General features: G+C 37.6%; 4 protein-coding genes across 8 annotated transcripts; 3 read left to right on the top strand and 1 right to left on the bottom strand.

The window, feature by feature from the left end:
• Positions 1–1,212: 1,212 nt before the first annotated feature.
• LOC142555738 (scarecrow-like protein 6) lies at positions 1,213–4,180 on the bottom strand. 3 transcript variants are annotated; one of them, XM_075666804.1, is made up of 3 exons: positions 3,700–4,180; positions 3,092–3,611; positions 1,213–2,884 (listed from the first exon to the last, which is right to left on the bottom strand). In XM_075666804.1, the coding sequence occupies exons 1-3, from the start codon at positions 3,700–3,702 to the stop codon at positions 1,455–1,457; spliced, it is 1,953 nt and encodes a 650-aa protein (XP_075522919.1). In that variant the 5' UTR covers positions 3,703–4,180; the 3' UTR covers positions 1,213–1,454. The 3 variants fall into 3 exon arrangements, with proteins under 3 accessions (XP_075522919.1, XP_075522916.1, XP_075522918.1); XM_075666801.1 differs by having other exon boundaries at positions 1,213–3,611; positions 3,700–4,179; XM_075666803.1 differs by having other exon boundaries at positions 1,213–3,611; positions 3,705–4,176.
• Positions 4,181–11,578: 7,398 nt separating this feature from the next.
• Positions 11,579–14,857, top strand: LOC142504473 (uncharacterized). Its single transcript, XM_075617331.1, has 4 exons — positions 11,579–12,828; positions 13,030–13,513; positions 13,574–13,672; positions 13,793–14,857. Exons 1-4 carry the CDS (start codon positions 11,579–11,581, stop codon positions 14,855–14,857), a joined length of 2,898 nt encoding a protein of 965 aa, XP_075473446.1.
• Positions 14,858–14,901: 44 nt separating this feature from the next.
• Positions 14,902–16,230, top strand: LOC142504472 (uncharacterized). Its single transcript, XM_075617330.1, has one exon. The coding sequence runs from the start codon at positions 14,902–14,904 to the stop codon at positions 16,228–16,230; it is 1,329 nt and encodes a 442-aa protein (XP_075473445.1).
• Positions 16,231–19,074: 2,844 nt separating this feature from the next.
• LOC142555737 (autophagy-related protein 8f-like) lies at positions 19,075–22,794 on the top strand. 3 transcript variants are annotated; one of them, XM_075666798.1, is made up of 6 exons: positions 19,075–19,219; positions 19,595–19,646; positions 19,758–19,813; positions 20,625–20,677; positions 22,314–22,432; positions 22,503–22,794. In XM_075666798.1, exons 2-6 carry the CDS (start codon positions 19,610–19,612, stop codon positions 22,604–22,606), a joined length of 369 nt encoding a protein of 122 aa, XP_075522913.1. In that variant the 5' UTR covers positions 19,075–19,219; positions 19,595–19,609; the 3' UTR covers positions 22,607–22,794. The 3 variants fall into 3 exon arrangements, with proteins under 3 accessions (XP_075522913.1, XP_075522915.1, XP_075522914.1); XM_075666800.1 differs by having other exon boundaries at positions 19,105–19,217; positions 19,604–19,646; XM_075666799.1 differs by lacking the exon at positions 19,075–19,219 and adding an exon at positions 19,280–19,526.
• The last annotated feature ends 983 nt before the right edge of the window (positions 22,795–23,777 follow it).

Raw genomic sequence — 23,777 nt, 5'->3', positions numbered from 1 at the left:
AATTTAATGAAGCTACACCAATTTTAATATTAATTATTTTTTGTCCTGGTCCACTGTATAATCATGTTCCCCTAAGTTTAGTCATTAAAAATTTCGGCAAGATTTGTCCTAATTTCCTCGACTTTAAATATTAATTAATTTTTGTCCCTATTTGTCTTCAATCTGTTGTATCTCGAGATTATTTGACTTAATTCTATGTATTGTTTCCCTGTCAAAAAATAAAAATAAAAAAATACGACACGGTAAGTACGAAATTCATGCCCCACTTGCTTTATACCTCATTTTTTATATTTGAACAAATAAAAATTAGGAAAAAAGAAGAAGCAAAGTTAATGTGTCCAAATGTGGCAGGCCACGTAAAAACAAAGTAAAGTATTCAAGTATGAGGCGCCCATGTGGTTTGTTCAAACAAAAATATTTCTGGTAAATCAATTTCAAGAAATTATATAACATGCTGCACTAAGCACTATTTTATGAACTTCTTAGCATAAATTTGAGTGCAAGACACCCTACTCAAATAGAGGCATTTCATTTTTTGTAACGAAAAACTGTGATATTTTTGTCTCACATCTTAAAAATTAAGATTTAAAAATGAGTTTATAGTGAACTTAAAATGAATTTCTACAACAACTTGAGGCCCGTGTTCGTGGTCGAGGCGTGACAAGAACGGTTCGAAACTAATATATCGTCACGTTTTTAATAATGGGATGGGGGCAGGGGCGGAGCCACATGCTCCTTTAAGCTCGGGTGGTCTAATTTTTTTTAAAAAAATGTATATGTAAATTTTGTATAATTTTGAAATAATATGATATTAGTCCGGGTATATCAATTTAAAATATTAAAAGATTCTAGAGTTTAAAATTCCAGCTCGGGTATAACCATATTTCTAGCTCCGGTCCTATCTGAGCACTAGATAGGAGAGTCTCGAACCGAGACATTTTTTAAGTTAATTTATATTCTTGTCATTTGATGCAATAAAGCTCGTGAAAATAACACCACAAAAAATGTAATGCCAGCGGCCTAGCCTGAGGGCATATGTGGCCAACATTGACTCAATCAACAACCGAGCCTCTGTCGTGAGAGCGTTTGTTGCCATGCATAGGTTGGATCATGTATTTTGACCAAAGTTAACATTCAGAAGGAAAAAGAAACAGCCCACATGCTATGCATCCCTTGCATGAGTAACCAATCACGAGTAACTTTAACTAAAGACAAGAAAAAGTAGTTGCAACATATAAAACCATTCAGCTTTCACAAGGTACAGTCACGATCATTCAATTTACCAATAATTATGTAGTAGTAAATCAGAATATGATCAACACTACACAAGAGTATTGTTGACAAGCGTTTGAGTTATCAAAATGAGTCACAAGTTTGGAAGCCGATATTTTATTTCACTAGATAATAGATAACAAGGTCCTCCAAAGTCTTAGCTACACGCAATCCAAGCATCTTCAACAAGTCCAAACCGAAACCGATATAAGCTCGCATTGTTGCCAGCATAGCACAAGCGATGCCTGCCGCCTCTCCACATGAAATCCCCTAACTTGAGTTCTGTTCAGTACACATTCAGCCTGAGTTTCAGAGAAGTTACTAATTGGTGCAGGCAAGAAGCCAGCAGTAGTAAATAGGTTTCTCCATGGTGCCATTATGTCGGGGTAGAAAAGGCGGCCCAAAACTGTGTTTTCGATCCTAGGTTGGAAAAGGAACTTCTCGATTTTGTTCGCAGCATCAGAAGCCACGCTAGCAGCATCAACCGAGTCAAGTAAAGCTTCATAGTACCGAAGAGTGTGAAGAATATGATGCGAGAAAGGGAGGTCGATTCGCTCGAATCCATGGTCCAGTGAGACTATGATTTTTGGCGAAAGCTTCTTTATAAGACAAATGTATGAAGGGAGTGAAGGGAGACAACTTGTGAAGGACCATATGGGGAAATTCACAGCAATGACCTCACTCTCTGATGCCCTAAACAACGGCACAGAGCCAGAATTTGGATCAAAAGAATCAATATTCACCACGTCAAGCTCAAATTTAATTCCAAGGTCATTAGCAAAATGTGCTAAGTTTTCGTGCATAAGGCTAATCTCAATTGCATGGTAAGTACATGGAGAAACAAAGGCAGTTATCTTCAAAGAAGTCGCCCCACCATTTTTTCTTGGAAGCTCTTGCAAGAAAGAAGACCAATGAGCACCAAAACCGATATCAAAATCTATTATATGCATTTGTTTTGCATCATCAAGGGCTTCGAGAAATGCCTGGTTAGCAGTAAAATTCGTGAACTGGATAACTGGAGAAACTTCAGAGAACACCTTATAAGCACCCATCTTGAACATACCATCAAATGGTGTTGGAATTCTTGGAGGTAGGGCAGCGATGTGGTTGGGCACCAACACCGACTGCAAAGCCTCTTTCACATAAAAAGCAGATCTTAGAAATGGTTCTGCAATTGGAGAGAGTAATTGATTGAGCCGCGCCAATATCCCCTGCGCGATAGAGAAATTTCCAGCCATCATGGACTCAGCCGCCTTGTAGAGAAGGTCACATACAACCTGTTGCTGCTCATTTGGAATTGTACTAATTTGCCCCAAGCAACTATCTACAGTCTCGTGTTTGGGCACCAATAATGGCTTCATCTTAAGGTCTTCCAAAGGTTGCAGAATCTGAGGTAACTGTAGCTGTTTCATCATCAACAGTTCAAGGCCAGAATCAACAAATTGAACACTGCGGTTCTGAGAACATAACTTTGAGTTAACGATGCCCACATTCGGATGATTTTGGCATGATTGTATCCTGTGTTGCTGCTCTTGTTGAGTACCAAAAATTGATGGGTTAAAGTTGGTCATGTTCAAATTTGCTGCATTTTGAACCAGGGATGGATTTAAACCTGCTTGTGGATTAAAAATCTCAGCTTTGTCCTCTAAAGTCTCATGTTCAAATAGTGTACCAGAAGCCAAACATGCCGAAGTGTTGCCATTGTTATGGCTAAGCACACAACTTGAATCCAAACCAAATAAATCCTTATTGTCATTAAATAAAAACCCAGATTCAGAGAGGCTCAAAAGAGGATTATTATAGCTAGAGAAATCATTACCCACAACTGTGGAACCAGAGAGACCAGTAAATTCATGACTTGTATCCATGTCTCCAAAACCCGTATAGCATTGAAACTCACTTTGATTTCCTGCTACCAAAAACAGCTTCAAAATCTCACTTTGACAGGCAGCAGATTCAGACAAGTTCCCCCTTTCTTCAACTACAAGATTGAATTTTTCAGAGCGCAAATGGCCGCCAAGCTCCAGGCCACCATCATGAACGGACTGTGGGTCAATAAAATTTCCCTCTTCTCCACCACCGCCGCCGCAGGAGGTTGCGGAGGTTACTATTGAATGCTTATTTGCAGACATAATTCCTGCTTGGGTGGCGTTATTGAATGAAGGGAAAGTAGATGTGGAGGTGGAGGGGCTTGGACTTCTGGTGTCCAGCACAGAAATTGGCTCGATCTTCGTAAAGGTTCCATCTTTCTTGAAATTTGCTTCAAAAGTCGAAGAAGCAAAACCGCCACCAGCACCTTCAGCTTGTAAATTGTTGTAATTATACTGCATTTCTATCATCTACGAAAAAAAAAACCCAACAACAACAAAAATTAAACAACAAAGTCAAAGAAATATAGATAAGAGGAACGAAGAAACAAGAAAGTACCATACAAATCTGGGTCAAGTTTCGTTTCTCTTAAACTGTTTTTTCCACTCCCTCTTCTTCTATCAAGATTTGAGACGGGTTTCTTGAAGAAGATAATGCGGTAAAAATCAAAGCCAAGAATCTCTTGAAGAACAACCCATTAGCCCTAGGAGAAGAAGAACACCGAGACCTTCACCTCCCACCAGTCTTCCGAAATTTTCATTCTGAACTCCATCCCGGTCCTCCTAGTCTCTTCCACTCTCTCTCTATAGATATAAATCTTTCTAATTCCTCTGACATTAAGTTTTAATTAATCATCAAAAAAAATATATATATCTGATTCTAATATAGAATACAGAGCCTAAATATTAAATTTGAACTGTTTTTACTCGTTTCTTTTTTGGTTTTCCCCGGGCTTTTACTTTTTCCTTTTTCACTTGCTATGCGCTAATAGGGACATAGCAGCAGTAGTGTGTACTCTTCCCTGTTTTGCCATGAATGAGTGTATCATAAAAAAGGCAATAAAGTGGACCTCCCCCGCTGCCCATTTCCCTCTCTAGTCTCCATCTCTCGTTTTCAACCTCCATCTGATCTGCCATTTTCTGTATCCACAAAATTTTTGTTGTTTGAGGCCTGCCCGTGCCCGCCTCTTGGACCTTCTTGTACGGTTTCGCTAGCTTGGCCCGAAAAAATTCGAAAAATATCATATATTTTAACAATAAAATAAGATAAATTTCAGGAAATAATTTTATGATCATAATAAATTACAGCCTCGACAAGTATTGTGGCTTGTTATCTCCACCAAACACCCCACCGTCTCATATTTGTTTTTCTTGCAGTTTTTGTTTACGTCAAACTTGACAAATGTTAGATGAAATAAAGATATATAAGCAGTTAAGATCTTCTTTTTTTTTCACTAAAACTCTTGAGTTTTTAGGTTTTTCTTTATTCTTTAAAAATATTTTTCTTTATTAATGATGATACGAACCTTGAAATTTTAATGTTTTAATAATTTAACCGATAAAAGTAATATACACACTCAATGGTTTATATTGGTGGGGTTGGAGAAACCGTATTCGATTGAGTCATTGACCTCATATTTAAGTGTTGAAGGTTGCCTTGTCGAATGGTGATTGGAGGATAAATTCATAAATTATTCACTTTTTGCGCACGACCTAATCTATCTATGTAGTTTCCCCCGGATTATTTCTTCTCCGCTGTCTGTCTGTACATGCTAGGATATTACCATGTTCTATTATTTAAGATCTTGCTCGAGCTTGGGATTTTGCATCTGAACATGGTCAACTTTAAACCCCCGCTATTCTCATTTGAACCTTATTTTTCTAATTGGATTTTAATTTTTGTTTTTAATATCATTTTACTCGTCAACAATTCTATTTTTTTAAGAGCATGAAAGGGGATGACAGGAAAAAAGCAATAAAAAGTAAATGTTTTTATGAAACGGGGTCACATGAAAATTGGATCGCCGAAAAAAATTATTTTTATCCTTATATTTTATACCTGATGAGAAACATTAAGGTTGTGTTTGGTTGGCCGGATTAAGTAGGATAGATTATTTTATCACTCTTTATCATGTGTTTGGTATGATTTTTATTTAACCAGCTCAATCCCTCCTATGAATGATTAGGTTGTATTACGTGTGATTAAATAATACCTCCTTCTTCCGTAGGATTATTAATCTCTCCTCTATCCCTACTCTCTTTCCAATTTTACCTTTCTTCCTTCACCGCTATTGAACCACCTCGGCTGCCGGACCGCCGCCCCCGCCCTCGTCGGACCGCCGCCAGACCGCCACCGCACCGCCGGACCGCCGTCGGACCACCGCCGGACCTTCGCCGGACCGCCACCGCACGACCGCCGACTCACCGCCATCGCCGGACCATCGGACCGCCGCCGCCGGAATGGAAGAACAAAAAAAAGAGGAAGGACAATTTTGTCTTTTCATCAAAAATTTCAAAATTATCCTATACTTAAAAATCTTACCAAACATACTACCATATATTACATTTCTACAACAATCATTTTCTTTATCATTTACATATTAATCATTAGTTTATTTTATCCTGCAACCAAACGCAGCCTAAGATAATAAATTTGGTCCGCACATAATTTTAAAATATTAACAAAAATTACAAAATAATCTCATATATCATGTAAAACGTAACGGCAAACGGAAGTTAGGATTCTGGACTTGCATTTATTTTGTAATAAGTAAGATTAGGCTTTCCCTTGATATGAATGATATATAACATAAACATGAGTTTCTTTTGTTGTTAAATATTTTATTAGAAATAAAAAAAAATCCAATTAAAATCTTGAAAATTCACTGGAGGATCAATATTAGTTGTTGTTATAATTATAAGAACGTCTCAGATATCAAACATAACTCACATTCAGTGTAGTTTTTAGAATTTATGGTTTCAACAAGGATATTGATGTGATCCAAGTGAATATGGTGAGCTAGGTCGGACAATACACCAGATCTGATAGAAAGTTGATGTGGAAAAAGAGCACATCAAGATGTATCCGACCAAGAGTGTAGGTCTCAAGCAAGGTTCTGGTGATATCCTAAAAATAAAAGATAAACAAGTGAATGGACGTCAGAGAGGTGTCCGACGCGACCACTCCGATGCTTAACTCAGCAGGTGAAAAAAATGAGAAAACCAGTGTAGCTTTATAGAGAAATAAATGTTAATGGTGCAAAAAATATATATATATATATATTTAATGCAAATCAAATCTGTCTTTTATAGGAAGAAAGATAATAATGGTCTAGTACCTACTTACTACTTAAAAATCATTTGACATTGACTTCTTGTCACGTCGTTTTACATTTTCTATCATGTCAAATCAAAACGATTCTGTCAGGAACACTTATCGAGATAATATCTTATCTGCTCTCACACTCGAGTGCGGTATTGTTATCGAGGCATCCCGAGTAGTGAGTCATCAGTCGACAATTCGCCCGAGAGCTCGAGCCTTTGGCTGCCTAGGTAAATGACGTCCCGAACACTTACTTGCCCGGCTACTTATGAGCTCTTTCTATTGACTTACCATGATCCAAGCTATCTAATTACTGTCCTGTTCATCTATAACCGAGGTTTTTCCGGAGGTATCAGATGTTATCTTCACTTTTACTGGATTTTGAGCAAAAGAACCGTCATCTCACCTGATAAGAGAGGTGGGCATGCACCATGTATTACCGGAAGAAGACCAATCTCCTTGAATTAATGAAATCAAAATTAAAAATAGTACCCACTTCACGTGGGCATTGCTTAACCTTGGTAATTTTATATTAACTTTGCATTTTTAGGGGCAAGCTAGCAAAGCTGGACTCGGCGAGGCAACGAAAGTGAAGCCCAATCTGTGCTTTGAGAGCACATATGATGATGTGATGAAGAAGATAATGTTGATATATTGATTTTTAATTATATTCAATAACTTTATGTTTATTAAATAGATTAAAATTGCACATAATTTAAAAAATTTACAATCAAATATAATTAAAATTTGAAACTCACATATAATTTTTTTAAAAAAATTCATAATAAAAAAACATGCAATTTTTTTAAAAAAGAGACATAATTACAAATGACTCATGATTCAAAATGGACTGTTTCCATTATTAATCTCTACGTAAACTTCAAATATTTTCGATCATGTGTAAAAATGAAAAGAAAATGACGGTTTATTTATAGAAAAATTGTCGTATTTTGTATAATATAGCCATTGAGATTTTTTTATGTTTTTTATTTAATTATTATTAATTTTTTGGATTTTTTACAAATGATTTGGATTTTTTCAATAAAAAATCATTTTTAAAAATTAAATAATGTATGAGATGATCATCTTTGCCTTTAAACCATTTTTTTGGGTGTTTTTCTAAATTTAAAAAAAATTAATTTACGGTTAAATTTTTTTGACGGTTCAATATTTAAAAAAATAAAAAATTTGGGTGAGCTTCATCACGTGGGGTCCACCATATCCTCACCCTCGCCGGCGATAGGAAATTACTTGGGTATGGAAAGCGTGTCTTCCTCGCCCATTGGCCACACTAACCTCTCTACTCAATCTCCGTCTCGAAACAAATTAAAAATCTTTTTTTTTTCTCGATCTCGTACCAAACAAGTATTGAGACCAGAATATTGGGGATCTCCATATGATAGAGAGAGGATATTCAAACAATTTTTTTCAAATCCATTGAGGCTCTCAAAGTACATATTGAATATGAATAATACACGTCAATTTTTAAGTTCGGAAGAGCACAACAAACAATGTATATGATCGTTACAAATTAAATCATTTTCTTGGTACATTATAAATAAACGGAAACAACTTATTGATTAATCTAAGGAAAAAAAAAATTTAACATATCAATTCATCTTCTCATTGAACCACAAACGTTATCAAGCTCCACTTGACATCATAAGTTGTTCTGGTAGTCGAATAATGTTCAGTGAAAGAATATTATTGCGTCTATCGATGTCTCCCCGGCCCTTTAATTCTCTCCAAAAACTACGGCCCCTTCCCTCTGTCTATCAGCTGAGAAATTCTCTTGTTTTCTTTATCAAACCAAATATTTTAAAAATAGAGTAGATATTTTGTGAGACGGTCTCACGAATCTTTATCTGTGAGACAGGTCAATCCTACCGATATTTAAAATAAAAAGTAATACTCTTAGTATAAAAAGTAATACTTTTTCATGAATGACCAAAATAAGATATTCATCTCACAAAATACGATCCGTGAGACAGTCTCACACAAGTTTTTGCCTTAAAAATAATGGCAACTTATTTTTAAAATGTTCACTTCAATAACTTACATTTGATTCCACGTTCCTAATTTAATTGTCATTACTGTAAAAGTTAATAATGATAACAATAATCTTGCTGTATTATATTGTTACTCCATGTACTATATTTTCTGATATTAAAATATTCATTTTCTATTAAAACAGTTAAATAGAACGATTCTTCTGATGTGATATGACATCTAACATAAAAAAAAAATCTATCTCAAAAAACGAGACGGAAATAAAATATTTATCAAAATTGATCAAAATTCAACTTTTGATCAATGGAAATTGTAATTTTAAAATGGTTTGTAATCTTAGGTATTTTTTTTTTCCTTTTTTTAATAATTTATTTACTTTTAATTTTTTTAATACTTTATTACTTTTAAATTTATCATCTATAAAAAAAACATTTTCTACTATCAGGTGCTGAGTCTGCTGACTCATTCAGTTTCTACCGTTACTACAGAACGGTCAGTTCTCAACTATGAATATCGTCAAAATTAGGCTTCGGAGCAAAATGAATGATAATTTTCTCTTGAATGTATTGATGATATTTATTGAAAGAGAAATTGCTTAAAATATTTATAAAGATGTTATTATTGAAGAGTTTGAAAATTTGAAGGAACGTCGACTTCCTTTTAGTTAGAAAATTTCTTTTTAAAACGTATTATTCATGTTTAGTTGAATATAACCGATGTAATTTTTGTCTTTTCTCTTTTAATATTTTGTCCGTATTTTATAAGCGGCCCCCAAACAGTCGAAATTTTAGATCCGCCCCTGACTATATCTAAAGTGGTGTACGTAAAAAATGATAAACATTAATCAGGAAAAAATGTGTCCGTTGTCTGTAAATTAGGAACATAAAATAATATGTTTGGGACAAAGGGACAGTATTTTTTGGTTCAAGATTTGAGCTGTTCGAAGATTTATTATTCATTGATTCGGGACATTTCTTAGCATTGGCTCAGTTTATCGCCATTCCCATGTGTAACAAAACAAATATCCCTTTACATATCCCTTGCAAGAAAGAGTTGTCTTTTTTTTTTCTTCTTTTTTTCAAGTTTAATTGATCAATGTCTCCCAAGCTTCTAATTATTCTCTCTTTTGTTTTTCTTTCTAGAATTAAGATTGATTTTCCTAAGAACGGTTGATCGACTAATCTTCGAATCCGGAGTATTTTCACATTTAAAATATGTTTTGGTCGGAGGATAAATCATATTGTAATTTTTGATGATATAATAATGATAAATATAAAATAAAATTGTATTACCAAGGATTATTATTATAGTTTGTTCGAATCAATCACAAAGGGAACTTGCTTGGATTTTGCCTATTTGAAAAAGGTTGGAATGTGGTGATTCGAAAAGCTTGTGATATGAACCATTTCCATGCTTCTCGTTTACCGTTAGTATTTTATGTAGGCCAATATATATCTTTTCTTTTTTGGATAAAAATAAGTTTAGGAAGGTCGAGCAAAATCAAGAAAATATAAGAGTAATCTCAAATGCAACTCCAAGAAAATACAATACTCGATTCAAATTCAATTCCAATGTGATTCAGAGATGAATTAAATTAATAATGAAGAGTAAGTTTTTTGTGTGACGACCTCACGATTCTATATATGAAACGATTCGACTCGATTAATAACGGAATAAAAAAATAATACTTTTGACAAGAATCAAACATGCCTTCAATTTTTATTTTAAGAAAAATATGTTTTTAATTTAAATTACTGTATTATTAAATTAGAGGTCGATGAAAATAAATTTTGTAGATTTTTATAAAAACTATAAATAAAAGGAGATGAGAAATATTTTTATAGGATTCGGGAGAATAGTAAAATATAGTTTTATATATCATGTTTCTTGCAAAAAAAAAATATTGTATGTTCATAAATAATTATAAATAATAATTTATGTTATACATTTATTTTATTTGCCAAAATTTGGGGCTAAATGGATTAATTGATAATTTGATGAACAATAATTAATGAGATAATGACTCTCATTGTTCTTTTTTAAATAATTATCTAGCATATATAATTAGTAAAATCATAAATTCACCATATAAAATAATGATTGATTTATCGATTTTTTGAGAACCGATTGATGTATCAATTATTCAATACTTATTTGATTAGCAAAGTTTGTTATATTATTTTTAATTTATACAATTAATATCTTTACACATGATCATTGATGATGCCTCGAGATATTCCGGGTCATAGATAAACCCTGGGACTTCCCGGGTCATGGATAATATCCATGGTTAGTGCCCGGGTCAGGAGAATAAAAGGTTCTGACCACACCAATAAAGTAATCGGATGGATCGGCACCCGAGTCATGAAATTACCCGGGATAACGAGAGGATGGCTGGAAGAACCCACGAAAGGGCCAGTCAATCAGAGGCCAGGCCACGAGAGCACCCGAAACATAACCTCCCTGAGAAGTTATACACTTATGTTCTTATAAGGAATCCCGAGGAATACCTCACCTTGACCACTTCGATATTAGTGAAGTATTTAATGCCGCCGATAAACAGTGTTTATAGCCGATTTATCTCTAATATTATTACAAGTGGCCAATAAATCAAGTGGCCTGGATGTGACAAGTTTGCGATTTGACATGTCAGAACAATAGGGTATAATCAGCCACCCTATTATAATTAATGATCTCACACGAAAAACGAGGTCATCATTGTATCATTTACTATAAATATCAGGTTCTTTACTTGCATTTACTATCTTTCAGATATTAATTCACATTTAATACTCTCATTTACTACACACCAATCATCACATCCATCACTTGGCTACATTGGTTTTATTGCTTGAGTACCCTGCTGACTTAAGCATCGGAGTGGCCACGCCTGACTCCCCTCCGGCGCCCATTCACGTGGTTATTTTCTTGTTCACAGATCCTTCAAGGAGCTCGAGAAGTTACAATCCAAGTCCAGCGTCTAACTCATATTTCCTTCAATATCTTGATAGTTTACCCGGCAGAGTTCCTGACCCGACTCGTCCGTTTCGCCCGGGTTACATCATTGGCGCCGTCTGTGGGAAATTCTGAGTTCTAAGACGTTGATATGGCTCCTACCAGAAGAACAGCAAATCAAGACACTTCCCGAGTTCAGGGAGAAAACAACACTCATGTTCAGGGAGAAAACAACACTCGTATCTCTGGTGCTGGTGGTCCTCCTCCTAATGGTCCTCAGCCTACCATTCATTTAACCCCCGAGGAGTTACAGAAGATTATAACTGATGCTGTTAAGATGGCCACGGCAAAGAAGGCCACTTCTCACCATGCCAGTCATCCCGAGCAACAACATGAACAGCCGCGAAGGGAAGAGAGAAGGGAAGAGGAGGGGGAATCAAGTGCGGGTTCTAAGTCTCCCACTGTTGCGGAAGAATTGGAAGAATGGAGGAAAAAAGTGAAAGTGTTAGAGGGGCATGTTGGTTCTAAAGGCAGCACTCCAGTTGCAAAAGGTTGCCCATTTTCTGACATCATTGTTCGGGAACCATTACCCGGGCATTTCAAGTCGGCAAAAATCAAGGACTACGATGGGAGTTCTGACCCCGAAGAGCACCTCGCTCGTTTCGAAAACATGGCTATGTTGCATTGTTATGGGGACCAAATTAAATGCAAAGTGTTTCTAACCACTCTGATTGACTCGGCTCAAAGGTGGTTCGAGGGTTTAGCTCCTCAGAGTATTCTTTCTTTCGAAGATTTTCAGAAGTTGTTCTTACATCAGTTCAGCAGTAGCAAGAAATATAAAAGAACCGCCTTTAGCCTATTCGAGGTAAAGCAGCGTCCGGAGGAAACTCTAAGAGCTTATATCAAAAGATTCAACCGAGTAGCCTTAGACGTGCCTGCTTGCGTGCCCGAGATAAAAACTACTGCTTTCACGCAAGGATTGCTAGAAGGGGATTTCTTCCGCTCCCTCACCAAAAAACTGCCCGGAGATTTCGAAGATCTTTTGTCCCGGACAGAAAAGTACATCAATATGGAAGAAGCCCAGCACCAGAAGAGAGAAGCATTGAAGAGAGCAAGGGGAGACCGGGCTGTCAGGCCTGAGGAAAGAAGTAACAAGAGGAATGGTTCCAGGCATCTTTCTCATGTTCCCCTGAGAAATGCCCGGGGTATGGAGGTTCAAGAATGCAGCTCGGATGTGGCCCCACTCCCTAATCTCACAGTCCGGCCGGTCCGATCAGAGAAGGTCGGATATTGCACCCTACATAAAAAGTGCTCCCACAACACGAATGAATGCCGATCCCTAAGGAAGGGATTTAAGAAGCATACTGAGCCGGAATCTCGCCCTACTCGGGAGGAGCCCAGGTCGCCGCCCTGGGTATCGCGACGACCTGGACCGAATGTTCCTAGGAGATCGGCTGACATCCCCAGTGGAAGCAGGAGAACAGAAGGGAATTCTCGGGAAGAAAAAAGCAGACAAGTGGAACGAAAAGACCTTCCCCCTATCCGGGGAGTGATCAAAATGATTTCGAGAGGATCTACTGATGGTGATTCCAACTGAGCCAGGAAAGAAAGGGGTAGAAGAGTGTGCTTAGAAGTTGATGGGAGGGATCGAAGTGAGCCGGTTATTAGTTTTGGCCCGGCATACCTCAGAGGAGTCAGCCTACCTCATAATGATGCTCTGGTCATTCAGGCCCGGGTCGCTAATTATGACGTGTTGAGAGTTTTTGTGGATAATGGGAGTTCTGTTAATGTTATTTTCAAGGAAGCCCTGGTCCAGATGGATTTACATGAATATCCGCTGGAAGTAGTTGCGACTACTCTGTTCGGCTTTGCCGGTCATGCTGTATACCCTGAAGGGGAAATCACTCTACCCCTAACACTTGGAAGTGGAGATTTGAGGAAGACAGTTATGACAGTTTTCACCATAGTAGATGCTCCATCTTCGTATAACGTAATCCTTGGAAGGCCAGCTATGAACGAGATGAGAGTTGTAGCCTCTACTTATCACCAGAAGATCAAGTTCCCGATACGAGGGCAGGTGGGAGAGGTTAAGGGAGACCAACCCTCCTCCCGAAAATGCTATGGTGAAACAATCTGAGTAGATCAGAAAAGGGCGACAAGGGAGGACAGGGGAAAGAAAGTGGCTCAGGGAGCAAAGGAGGTAGAAGGGAATGAAGTAAATTTTGTTGCAGAGGATGAGCAAGAGGTGGTCGAAATAAAACCAGGAAAAAGTATTCGAGTGGCCCGAGACCTGGAAGACTCCACCCGGGTAAAACTCCTAGCCTGTTTAAGAGCTAATATCTCTATTTTTGCATGGTCCCAACAGGAACTTGTGGGAATATCACCCAAAGTAGCCGAGCACAAATTAAACATCATCCCTGGATCCCGACCTATAAAACAGAAGAAAAGGCACTTCGGGCCCGAAAAAGACAAAATCATAGAAGAGCAGGTGAAGGAAATGTTGGGAGCCGGCCACATCAGGGAAGTCCAATTTCCCACATGGCTCTCTAATGTGGTCCTTGTTCCTAAAGCCACAGGGAAGTGGAGGATGTGTGTAGATTTCCGGGATCTGAACAAAGCTTGCCCGAAGGATTGTTACCCACTTCCTCGAATCGATCAGTTGGTGGATTCAACTTCCGGCTTTGAGTTACTAAGTTTCATGGATGCATATCAGGGTTATCACCAAATCCCCATGGCCCGAGAAGATCAAGATAAGGCCATCTTCATCACTTCTGGGGGCACCTTTTGCTATGTGGTCATGCCATTTGGATTAAAGAATGCCGGGGCCACATACCAACGCCTAATGAGTCAAGTCTTCCAAAAGCAGATAGGCAGGAATATCGAGGTATATGTGGATGATATCTTGATTAAGACTCGAGAAATGTCTTGTTTTATTGATGATTTGACAGAGACTTTTGCCACGTTGGAAAAGTATGAGATTAAGCTCAACCCGGCCAAATGTGTGTTCGGGGTCAAGAGTGGAAAGTTTCTGGGTTTCATGGTTACAGACAGAGGAATTGAAGTCAACCCGGAAAAGATAAAAGCTGTGATTGACATGCCATCCCCTCAATCTACTCGGGATGTACAGAAATTGACCGGGAGGATTGCTACTTTGTCCCGATTCATCTCTCGATCTGCTCACCGGAGCTATCCTTTTTTTCAAGTCCTCAGAAAGGCCCAGAAGTTTGGTTGGAATGAAGGGTGCGAACAGGCTTTCCAAGACTTGAAAAAACACTTATCCGAGTTACCTGTTCTGGTAAAGCCGGAGCCGGGGAAAAGCTGTGGATTTATTTGTCTGCCACTGAACATGCTGTCAGTTCTGTTCTCATCAAGAAAGAAGGGACAGATCAGAGGCCCGTGTATTATGTTAGTCACGCCCTCCGAGGAGTAGAGTTGAAGTATAGTGAAGTGGAAAAAATAGCTCTAGCCCTGGTAATGACTGCCCGAAAATTGAGGCCATACTTTTTGTCTAATCCGATAGTGGTCCTCACCAATTCTCCACTCGAAAGAATAATGACACATTCGGAAGTCTCAGGAAGAATGGTCAAATGGACAATAGAGCTGGGGGAATACGACATTGAGTATCAACCCCGGGCTGCTATCAAAGCTCAGGCTCTGACAGACTTCTTGATAGAAATGATCCAACCGACAGAGGAGGAAGTATGGAGAGTCTTCGTTGATGGCGCTTCAAATATATCCGGATGCGGAATTGGAGTGGTCATAGTCGCCCCATTCGGAGAAAAGATAAAATTGGCCCTGATAATCGATTCCCGGATTACAAATAACGAAGCTGAATATGAAGCTGTTTTGTCAGGATTACAAGCCGCCCAAGAAGTTGGAGCCTCCCGAGTAATTATTTACTTTGATTCTCAGTTAGTGGCACAACAAATTAAGGGTGCTTACGAGGCCAAAGATGAAAAAATGCTCAAATACTTGAAACTCATAACAGCCCGAGCTGCCACTTTTACCGACTGGAGCATTGAACAAATCCCCCGGGGAGAGAATGGGGAAGGTGATAGCCTGGCCAAGTTAGCCGCTTCTATGTCCGAAGTAAGTACCCGGGAAATAATGTGTTTTACCCGATTGGTACTATCTGTTGATGAGGCATCACCTACCCAAATAACTTCATGGATGACTCCCCTGATTGAATACATAGTCCATGCCAAGCTTCCGATTGACCGAGTTCAGGCTTTAAAGATAAAGAAGCAAGCACCCAGGTTCACTCTATTGAACAACACTCTTTACAGGCGATCATACCTGGGTCCTCTATTGAAATGTGTCTCAGAAAGTGAAGTAGAGTACATCCTCCGGGAAATTCATGAAGGATGCTGTGGAGAACACTTGGGAAGGATGGCCCTGTCTCGGAAAGTCCTATTAGCAGGATTTTGGTGGCCCCGAATGGATCAAGATGCTGCCAGACTAGTCCAAAAATGCCAGGGTTGCCAACACCATTCCAATTTTCACCATCGCCCAACTGCAAGTATGCAACCAATCTCCGTCTCATGCCCTTTTGATCAATGGGGTCTAGATATAGTGGGCCTCTTTCCCATGGCCCGGGCACAAAAAAGATTTCTTTTAGTGGCTATTGATTATTTCTCCAAGTGGGTGGAAGCTGAGCCATTAGCCAGGATTACCGAAGACGAAGTTATGAAATTTCTTTGGAAAAACATTGTTTGCAGATATGGCATCCCTAGGAAACTAATTTCCGACAATAGAAGACAATTCCAGGGAAAAAAAGGATCACCTCCTGGTGTCATGAAATGAAGATTATTCAATCCTTCAACTCAGTAGCCTACCCTCAGGCTAATGGCCAGACGGAAGTAACTAACAGGATCCTCGTGCAAGCACTGAAGGCCCGGCTCCATGGGAAAGAAAAAGATTGGGTGGAGGAATTGCCAAGTGTCTTATGGGCTTACCGAACTACTCCTCGATCATCTACTCGGGAAACACCCTATAGCCTTGTCTATGGTTCAGAAGCAGTCCTGTCAGTGGAGATCGGGCAATCTTCTATTCGGATAGAATCCTACCCGAATCACAATGATCAGTCCCGGGCCATTGAACTTGATCTGGTTGAAGAAAGGCGAGACAGAGCTAGCATTCGAATGGAAGCTTATCGTAGCCGGGTAATGAAATCCTATAATAAGAATGTTCGGGCGCGAAACTTTCAGATAGGGGATTTGGTCATGAAAAAGGTGAAACAGGTGGGCGATGTAGGGAAATTGGAAGCAAAATGGGAAGGACCCTTCAAAATAATTCAAAGAGTCAGTTCTGGTGCAGCTTATTATCTTGAAGATTCTCTGGGACAAACTCTCAAGAGGCCATGGAATGCTTTTCATTTAAAGAGATATTATGTGTAGAAAATACTTGTATCTACTGATTTCTACATCAAATTAAAAGATTGTTCGAGAAAGCGTCCAAATATTTCAAAGCCCAGGGACCCGTACTCTGGCCCGGTGGACCCGTACCCCGGTTATACTTTCAAGTCCAGGGACCTATACCCTGGCCGGTGGACCCGTAACCCGGTTCTACTTTCAAGTCCAGGGACCCGTACCCTGGCCCGATGGACCCGTACCCCGGTTATACTTTCAAGTCCAGGGACCCGTACCCTGGCCCGGTGGACCCGTACCCCGGTTATACTTTCAAATCCAGGGACCCGTACCCTGGCCCGGTGGACCCATAGCCCGGTTATACTTTCAAGTCCAGGGACCTATACCCTGGCCCAGGGACCCGTACCCCGGTTATCTGCCAAGTCCAGAAACCCGTACCCTGGTCGCCTATCGATCTTAGTAAAGATTAATGTTGTATCGGTCCCGCAGGTTTTTGTTTTGGAAAAAGAAAATTATCGGTTAATGATTGATGAAATTCAGAGTTAATACAAAGTTTGAGATAATGCGGGGAATATCGGGGAAGCCGTTATCAAATGCGATGAAGAGATCTCATTAACAAAGAAGATATTTACAAAATGCCCGGAACTCGGGAGTAAAATAATAATAATAATAATAAGCGAGTAAGCAAACAATTTTCCTGACCGGGCACACGAGACTAATCGGGACAGCAAGTGGACTCTAGCCCGACTAATTAAGGAAGGAGTGATGATGCCCCGAGATATCCCGGGTCATAGATAAACCCTGGGACTTCCCGGGTCATGGATAATATCCATGGTTAGTGCCCGGGTCAGGAGAATAAAAGGTTCTGACCATACCAATAAAGTAATCGGATGGATCAGCACCCGAGTCATGAAATTACCCGGGATAACGAGAGGATGGCTGGAAGAACCCACGGAAGGGCCGGTCAATTAGAGGCCAGGCCACGAGAGCACCCGAAACATAACCTCCCTGAGAAGTTATACACTTATGTTCTTATAAGGAATCATGAGGAATACCTCACCCTGACCACTTCGATATGAGTGAAGTATTTAATGCCGCCGATAAACAGTGTTTATAGCCGATTTATCTCTGACATTATTACAAGTGACCAATAAATCAAGTGGCCTGGATGTGACAAGTGTGCGATTTGACATGTCAGAACAATAGGGTATAATCAGCCACCCTATTATAATTAATGATCTCACACGAAAAACAAGGTCATCATTGTATCATCTACTATAAATATCAGGTTCTTTACTTGCATTTACTATCTTTCAGATATTAATTCACATTTAATACTATCATTTACTACATACCAATCATCACAGCCATCACTTGGCTACATTGGTTTTATTGCTTGAGTACCCTGCTGACTTAAGCATCGGAGTGGCCACGCCGGACTCCCCTCCGGCGCCCATTCACGTGGTTATTTTCTTGTTCACAGATCCTTCAAGGAGCTCGAGAAGTTACAATCCAAGTCCAGCGTCTAACTCCTATTTCCTTCAATATCTTGATAGTTTACCCGGCAGAGTTCCTGACCCGACTCGTCCGTTTCGCCCGGGTTACATCAATCATGATTATATTATATATGTACATATGAAGATAGCAAAGAGGGTTAATGAACTTAACGAGAAAACTTGCTTCAAGAATTCATCCCCTAGCTTTGAATCTAGAGTAGGTATTTTGTGAGACGGTCTCACGAATCTCTATTTGTGAGACGTGTCAACCTTACCGATATTCACAATAAAAAAGTAATACTCTTAGCAAAAAAAGTAATATTTTTTTATCGATGACCCAAATAAGAGATCCTTCTCACAAAATACGATCCGTAAGACCCTCTCGCACAAATTTTTGTCTTGAATCTAAATATGCGTTTGTATTTTAAAAATAAATAAAAGTTTTTTTAAATACCCACATTTTATCAAAATCTGACTAAAAAATAAGGCCCCGAAGCAAGGCACATCCGTCAATCAAATAAATAGTCGAAACAAGCCGTAAACGATCAAGTATATGAGAGCGTTTGTTATTAGTCAAAGAAAAAGCAGCTCGAAGATTTCCAGAGGTCATGGAAGGAAACAATTTTAATTATTAAATCTTAAATTAGGCCACAAATTTTGAATAGCTAATTTGTTTTGATAACCAAGTCACCCGAAGTGCGTGCGACGCACACAAAAAGATTTCCTCAAATATTTTTTTTTTGGAGTAAAAAAGTTGGGTAATGATTAAAGATTTGGTCACCCAATATTATTTTATGTAAATGGTGTATAAATGATCATCAATTTTCAAAAACCAAGTTGAAAAGCAAAGCCCCTCATTCAAGAATTACCTCCTAGCTCTTCTCATCGGTTTCCCTTCTTTCTTGAACAATCGTCTTTGTCATACAAAAGGTTCGTCATTTTTTTCTTTCTTTTTTCTAATATTGATCTATCTATCATCTTTCTCAAAGTCCTACCTTTTTTTTTCTGTAATATATTTAAATTCTTGGTGTTTTTTGTTGTTGTGAAAAGGTGAATTATAATCTATAACCACATCTGTTTAAATTACAATAATATTACGGTGGGTTCTAATTTTTCGATGATCTGAGTCGTTGAAAAGTTTTTCTAGTGTATTCTTCTCCCCGTTATTGTATTAGTTAATTATCTTATTATACAAGTTTCCGATGTCTCGATGAATTGAGTTTGACTTTTTTCGCGGGTACGAAGTTTCATTGCTTTTCTTTGATTAGTTGATTTCTATGAGTGAAAGTTTTGATTTTTGAGCAGTGGTATTTAGGTGTGATGGCAAAGAGTTCATTCAAGCAAGAACATGATCTCGGTTTGTGCTGCCGTTGATTCCATATCTTTTATAATAAATGAATCTTCGTTTCTTTTCTTGTGGGTTATTTTTCTTCGAAGTTCTGATATGTTTCACTTTCTTTTTGTTCAGAGAAAAGGCGTTCTGAGGCTGCTAGGATTAGGGAGAAATACCCCGACAGGATTCCTGTGAGAAATTCAGAAATTTTTCTGTAGTGCTTCCGTTTGTAATTTGAGCGTTTTCTTTGGATAGTTATGTGATTTTGTCTATTTAATTTTGTGCTATATGTTTATGGTATTTTTCAGAATCACTTGGTTTTCACCCTTATTTGACAATTTTCTTGTACCTCATCGATATTAGTAGCTTTTTACCATTGAATTCTGACCTTTAAGAGATCTATTTATGTATGAGTTCTGTGAGCATAAACAAAATGAAAAACGACTGTTTTCATCACACATCATGTTTTTAGTGTCGAAATTTCCAACCTTTTAATTTCATGCTTATTCTTAGCCTAGCATTGCCCATGTCAGCCAAGATCACTATTGTTGGAGAAACCTATTTACGAATCATGTCAGGGCACCCTTTTTGCTGTGGTTTGGAATCTCTTTACGACGTTCTGTTTTTATTAGGTAAATTGAATTTATATTGATAAACAAATAAGACGTATACAACACATGCCAGGCATACTTCTTATATTCTCGAATCTATAAGATTCACTCCTCTAATATCTTCGTCTATCTATGTGATACCTTTTGTGAGACATGTAAGAAGTCTTGTTTCTTGCAATTGATGCCTTCTGTATATCTCACTGTTTGTGTCATGTCAACTGTTATGCCACTGCCTTGGCTTTCTTTTATGTCGTTTTATTCCCTCTGTCGATTTTAAACTGAATATGGAAATCTTGTAATTTTGCATTCATGAAGTTGAAGATTGCAGCGTGAAATCTCATTTAAACCCAATTAAGAGTAAATTAATGTCACCTGTGTTTGTGTGATGTAGGTGATTGTTGAGAAAGCGGAGAGTAGTGATATCCCCAACATTGACAAGAAAAAGTAAGCTTGGCTCCACAATTATTGATTTCCACTTAATTTGATTTCATTGTAATATATCGTTTGCTTAAATTATCTTATTGACAATATCTTACATAAAGCTATAGTGAGATGGGATTCTACTTATCTGAAAATGCTCACAATTGACACTACTGAACGGTAAATATTTGTTTTTGAAAAAAGAATTAAGGGAACAGGAAAAAGAGGTAGGAACAGAGGGACTGAATTTGAAAATCCAATTATGTGCTATTGCTTAAAGATTTATGCACCACAAGTTTTTTTCCGTCACAGGGTGGTTCTGGCTTATTATCTCCTTGAGCTCTCCCATTTGTTTCATTCTGTTGGAGACCTGATAGCTTTACTTACTTTGTTGATTTGTAAATATGATCACATAAAGCTTAGAACTATGAAGTTATTTAAGTTGACTGTTGCTTGGGGGTTATAACTTATTGTTCAGCTTCAACAGTATTTCTGATTACTTGCTATTGCGGTGTGATATTAGTCGAATTATCGAATGATTCTTGTGAAACTGTCGGCTGTATCATGACATTTGTTACCTACTCTAGTTGAAAATATGACCTAGTGTTTTCTCTGATGTTGTGTGATAAACTATCATATTTGATGGTTTTGTGAAAGTTATGCATCTTTTTTGTCATCTTTGTCTGCTGACAGAACTTCTTTGTCAAAATTTAGGCCAACTAATGCTACAAGATCTACATTTCAAGGAGTTGTATAAAAATCATTTCAAATTTGATTTTTTTTAATCCAAAACAAAGGCAAATTAAATTGTGGTTCGATCAATGTGATCATGAACAATTCCTTCCTTCTTAGATTCACATATTTGTTATTTTTAGTCGGATCACGTGCAGACATATTAACTGAGATTCTAAGAACTTTTAACATATAAAGCCAAGGAATGTTTTATTTATATACTTGGGAACATGGTAGTAGTTTCAAATTTTGTTATCGGCAGTTCCATTTTATGTTGCAGGTTGTCTTTATATCAGATGTTTGTGCTTACCGGTTTTGAAAGTGAAACATTCATTTAACGTTTGCTAGGGGCTAGGGCTTTTGTCTACTCACAGCTCAAAGATTTTTGAACGCGTTATGTATTATTTTTACGAGCTAATTTTAAATATTGTTTCAAAATGAATTTGAAAGTTGACGTGTGTTATGAGGTGGTGTTGATTAATGATTGTAATCATGTTTTGGATGGTTGGTTTTAAATGTGAAATAATATTCTAATAACAACATTCGAAAAAAATATTCAAGTATTTCGAAAAAAAAAATTTCTCAGTGAAGAAAATCTACTCAAAAGCCAACAAAGAAATCCAAAGTAAGTTCTTTTGAACATGGATGATCAATATTGTAACGGATGATTAATCATCACAATATCTTTCATTAAGCTACCAGTCTAAGCGCCTTTCTCTCTTTCTCTTGTTGACTTCCCGAATTGGTTTGTGCTTCTTTTCCTTTTTCCTTTTTGTTTGTGATTTGAGGCGGGACCATCTAGTTACTGTAAGGCAAGAATTCGGATGGTCGAAGGAATGATACCCGCACATCTTTGATTGCCTTACCTATATTTTCCCATTTATGCACACAGTTGTAAACCCTTTCATCGTATTCTATACAATTACAGGTATCTCGTACCAGCTGACCTGACTGTGGGGCAATTTGTCTATGTTATACGCAAAAGGATCAAACTGAGTGCAGAAAAAGCAATTTTCATCTTCGTGGACAATGTCCTGCCCCCTACAGGTAACCATCCGTATACCCTGATGAAAATACTGTCACGTTTTATAAACTTCTTGCTATCTTCATTGTTCAGGTGCTATAATGTCAGGAGTATATGACGAAAAGAAGGATGAAGATGGTTTCCTCTACGTTACATACAGTGGAGAGAACACGTTTGGGAACTATTTTCTGCCATAACGACCGCCCTTCACAATTCAGGCTGTGATCTCTTTGACAAGGCTTGCTCTATTTAATTATGCTGATAATTCTCTTTGCTTTGCTTACCTAATGTATAGCATTAATCTGTGTAAAGTTTCCTTTTCTTGAAGACGGTTGAATGATGACAACACTTTCCTGGTTATGAATCAAGAACAATCTAAGAATCATTCTTGTTCATGTTTGTTTAGTTGATTCTCTACTCTGTTTTTTGTCCATTTATCTGATAAATCACAAAAAATGTAGACACTAGACACGACAAACACTATATCCAAACCACCACTTTTGATTATTGCAAAAAGACATAAAAGTATACAAAAATTTGATCTGTTTTATTGGCATTGTTGTATTTAAAATCATGGATCAATTTGTACAAATTAATTTTACAAGATAAGATTAGATGTGTCGGGTGTTATGTTTGTCCCTTATTTAGCTCTTCAAAGTCAATTATTATTATTTTTCTAAAAAATATTTTGGAAGTTATAAGGGAAAAAAACACTTGTTTGAGTATAGAAAAGGAAATAATAATATAGATGGATATATTATTAGAGAGCACGTATTTATTCTAAGCTACTTACCTACGTTATCTTCATCAAACACGATGCTTCACTTTGACTTTTGCTTAGGATTTGAATTATTTGTCTCATCTTTCATAAGTTTCAATAATAAAAACTCTGTTTCATAAATCAATTTTATGAGATAATTATGTGTTTAAAACTTTTTCGATAATTTTAACCGCAATTTTTATTTACGTTCCCAGCTCTTTTCTCCGTTAAAAGATAAAGAGTGGTTCTCATGTGAGATCGTCTCACGGATCTTAACATGTGAGACGTGTCAACCCTACCGATATTCACAATAAAAAGTAATATTCTTAACATAAAAAATAATATTTTTTCATGGATGATCCAAATAAGATATCCGTCTCACAAATACGACCCGTGAGACCGTTTCACACAAGTTTTTGCCAAATCGATTGATAGGGTCAAAATGAACCACTGGTAAAATAACTACATTTAAGGCAAATTCTACAATTTTTTGGAAATACATTAGAAAAATTATCTAAATAATAATAAAATGTGCACATAAAAACTCACCATTTTGATTTGTCAAGAAATGTCTCCACTGTATTATCCCCAAATTCATAAATAATTTT

Source organism: Primulina tabacum, chromosome 9 (assembly GCF_025594145.1).
Source record: "Primulina tabacum isolate GXHZ01 chromosome 9, ASM2559414v2, whole genome shotgun sequence".
In the NCBI taxonomy this organism is placed as follows: domain Eukaryota; kingdom Viridiplantae; phylum Streptophyta; class Magnoliopsida; order Lamiales; family Gesneriaceae; genus Primulina; species Primulina tabacum.
The sequence above is the reverse complement of the archived record's forward strand: the minus strand, read 5'-3'. Positions and strand labels throughout refer to the sequence as shown.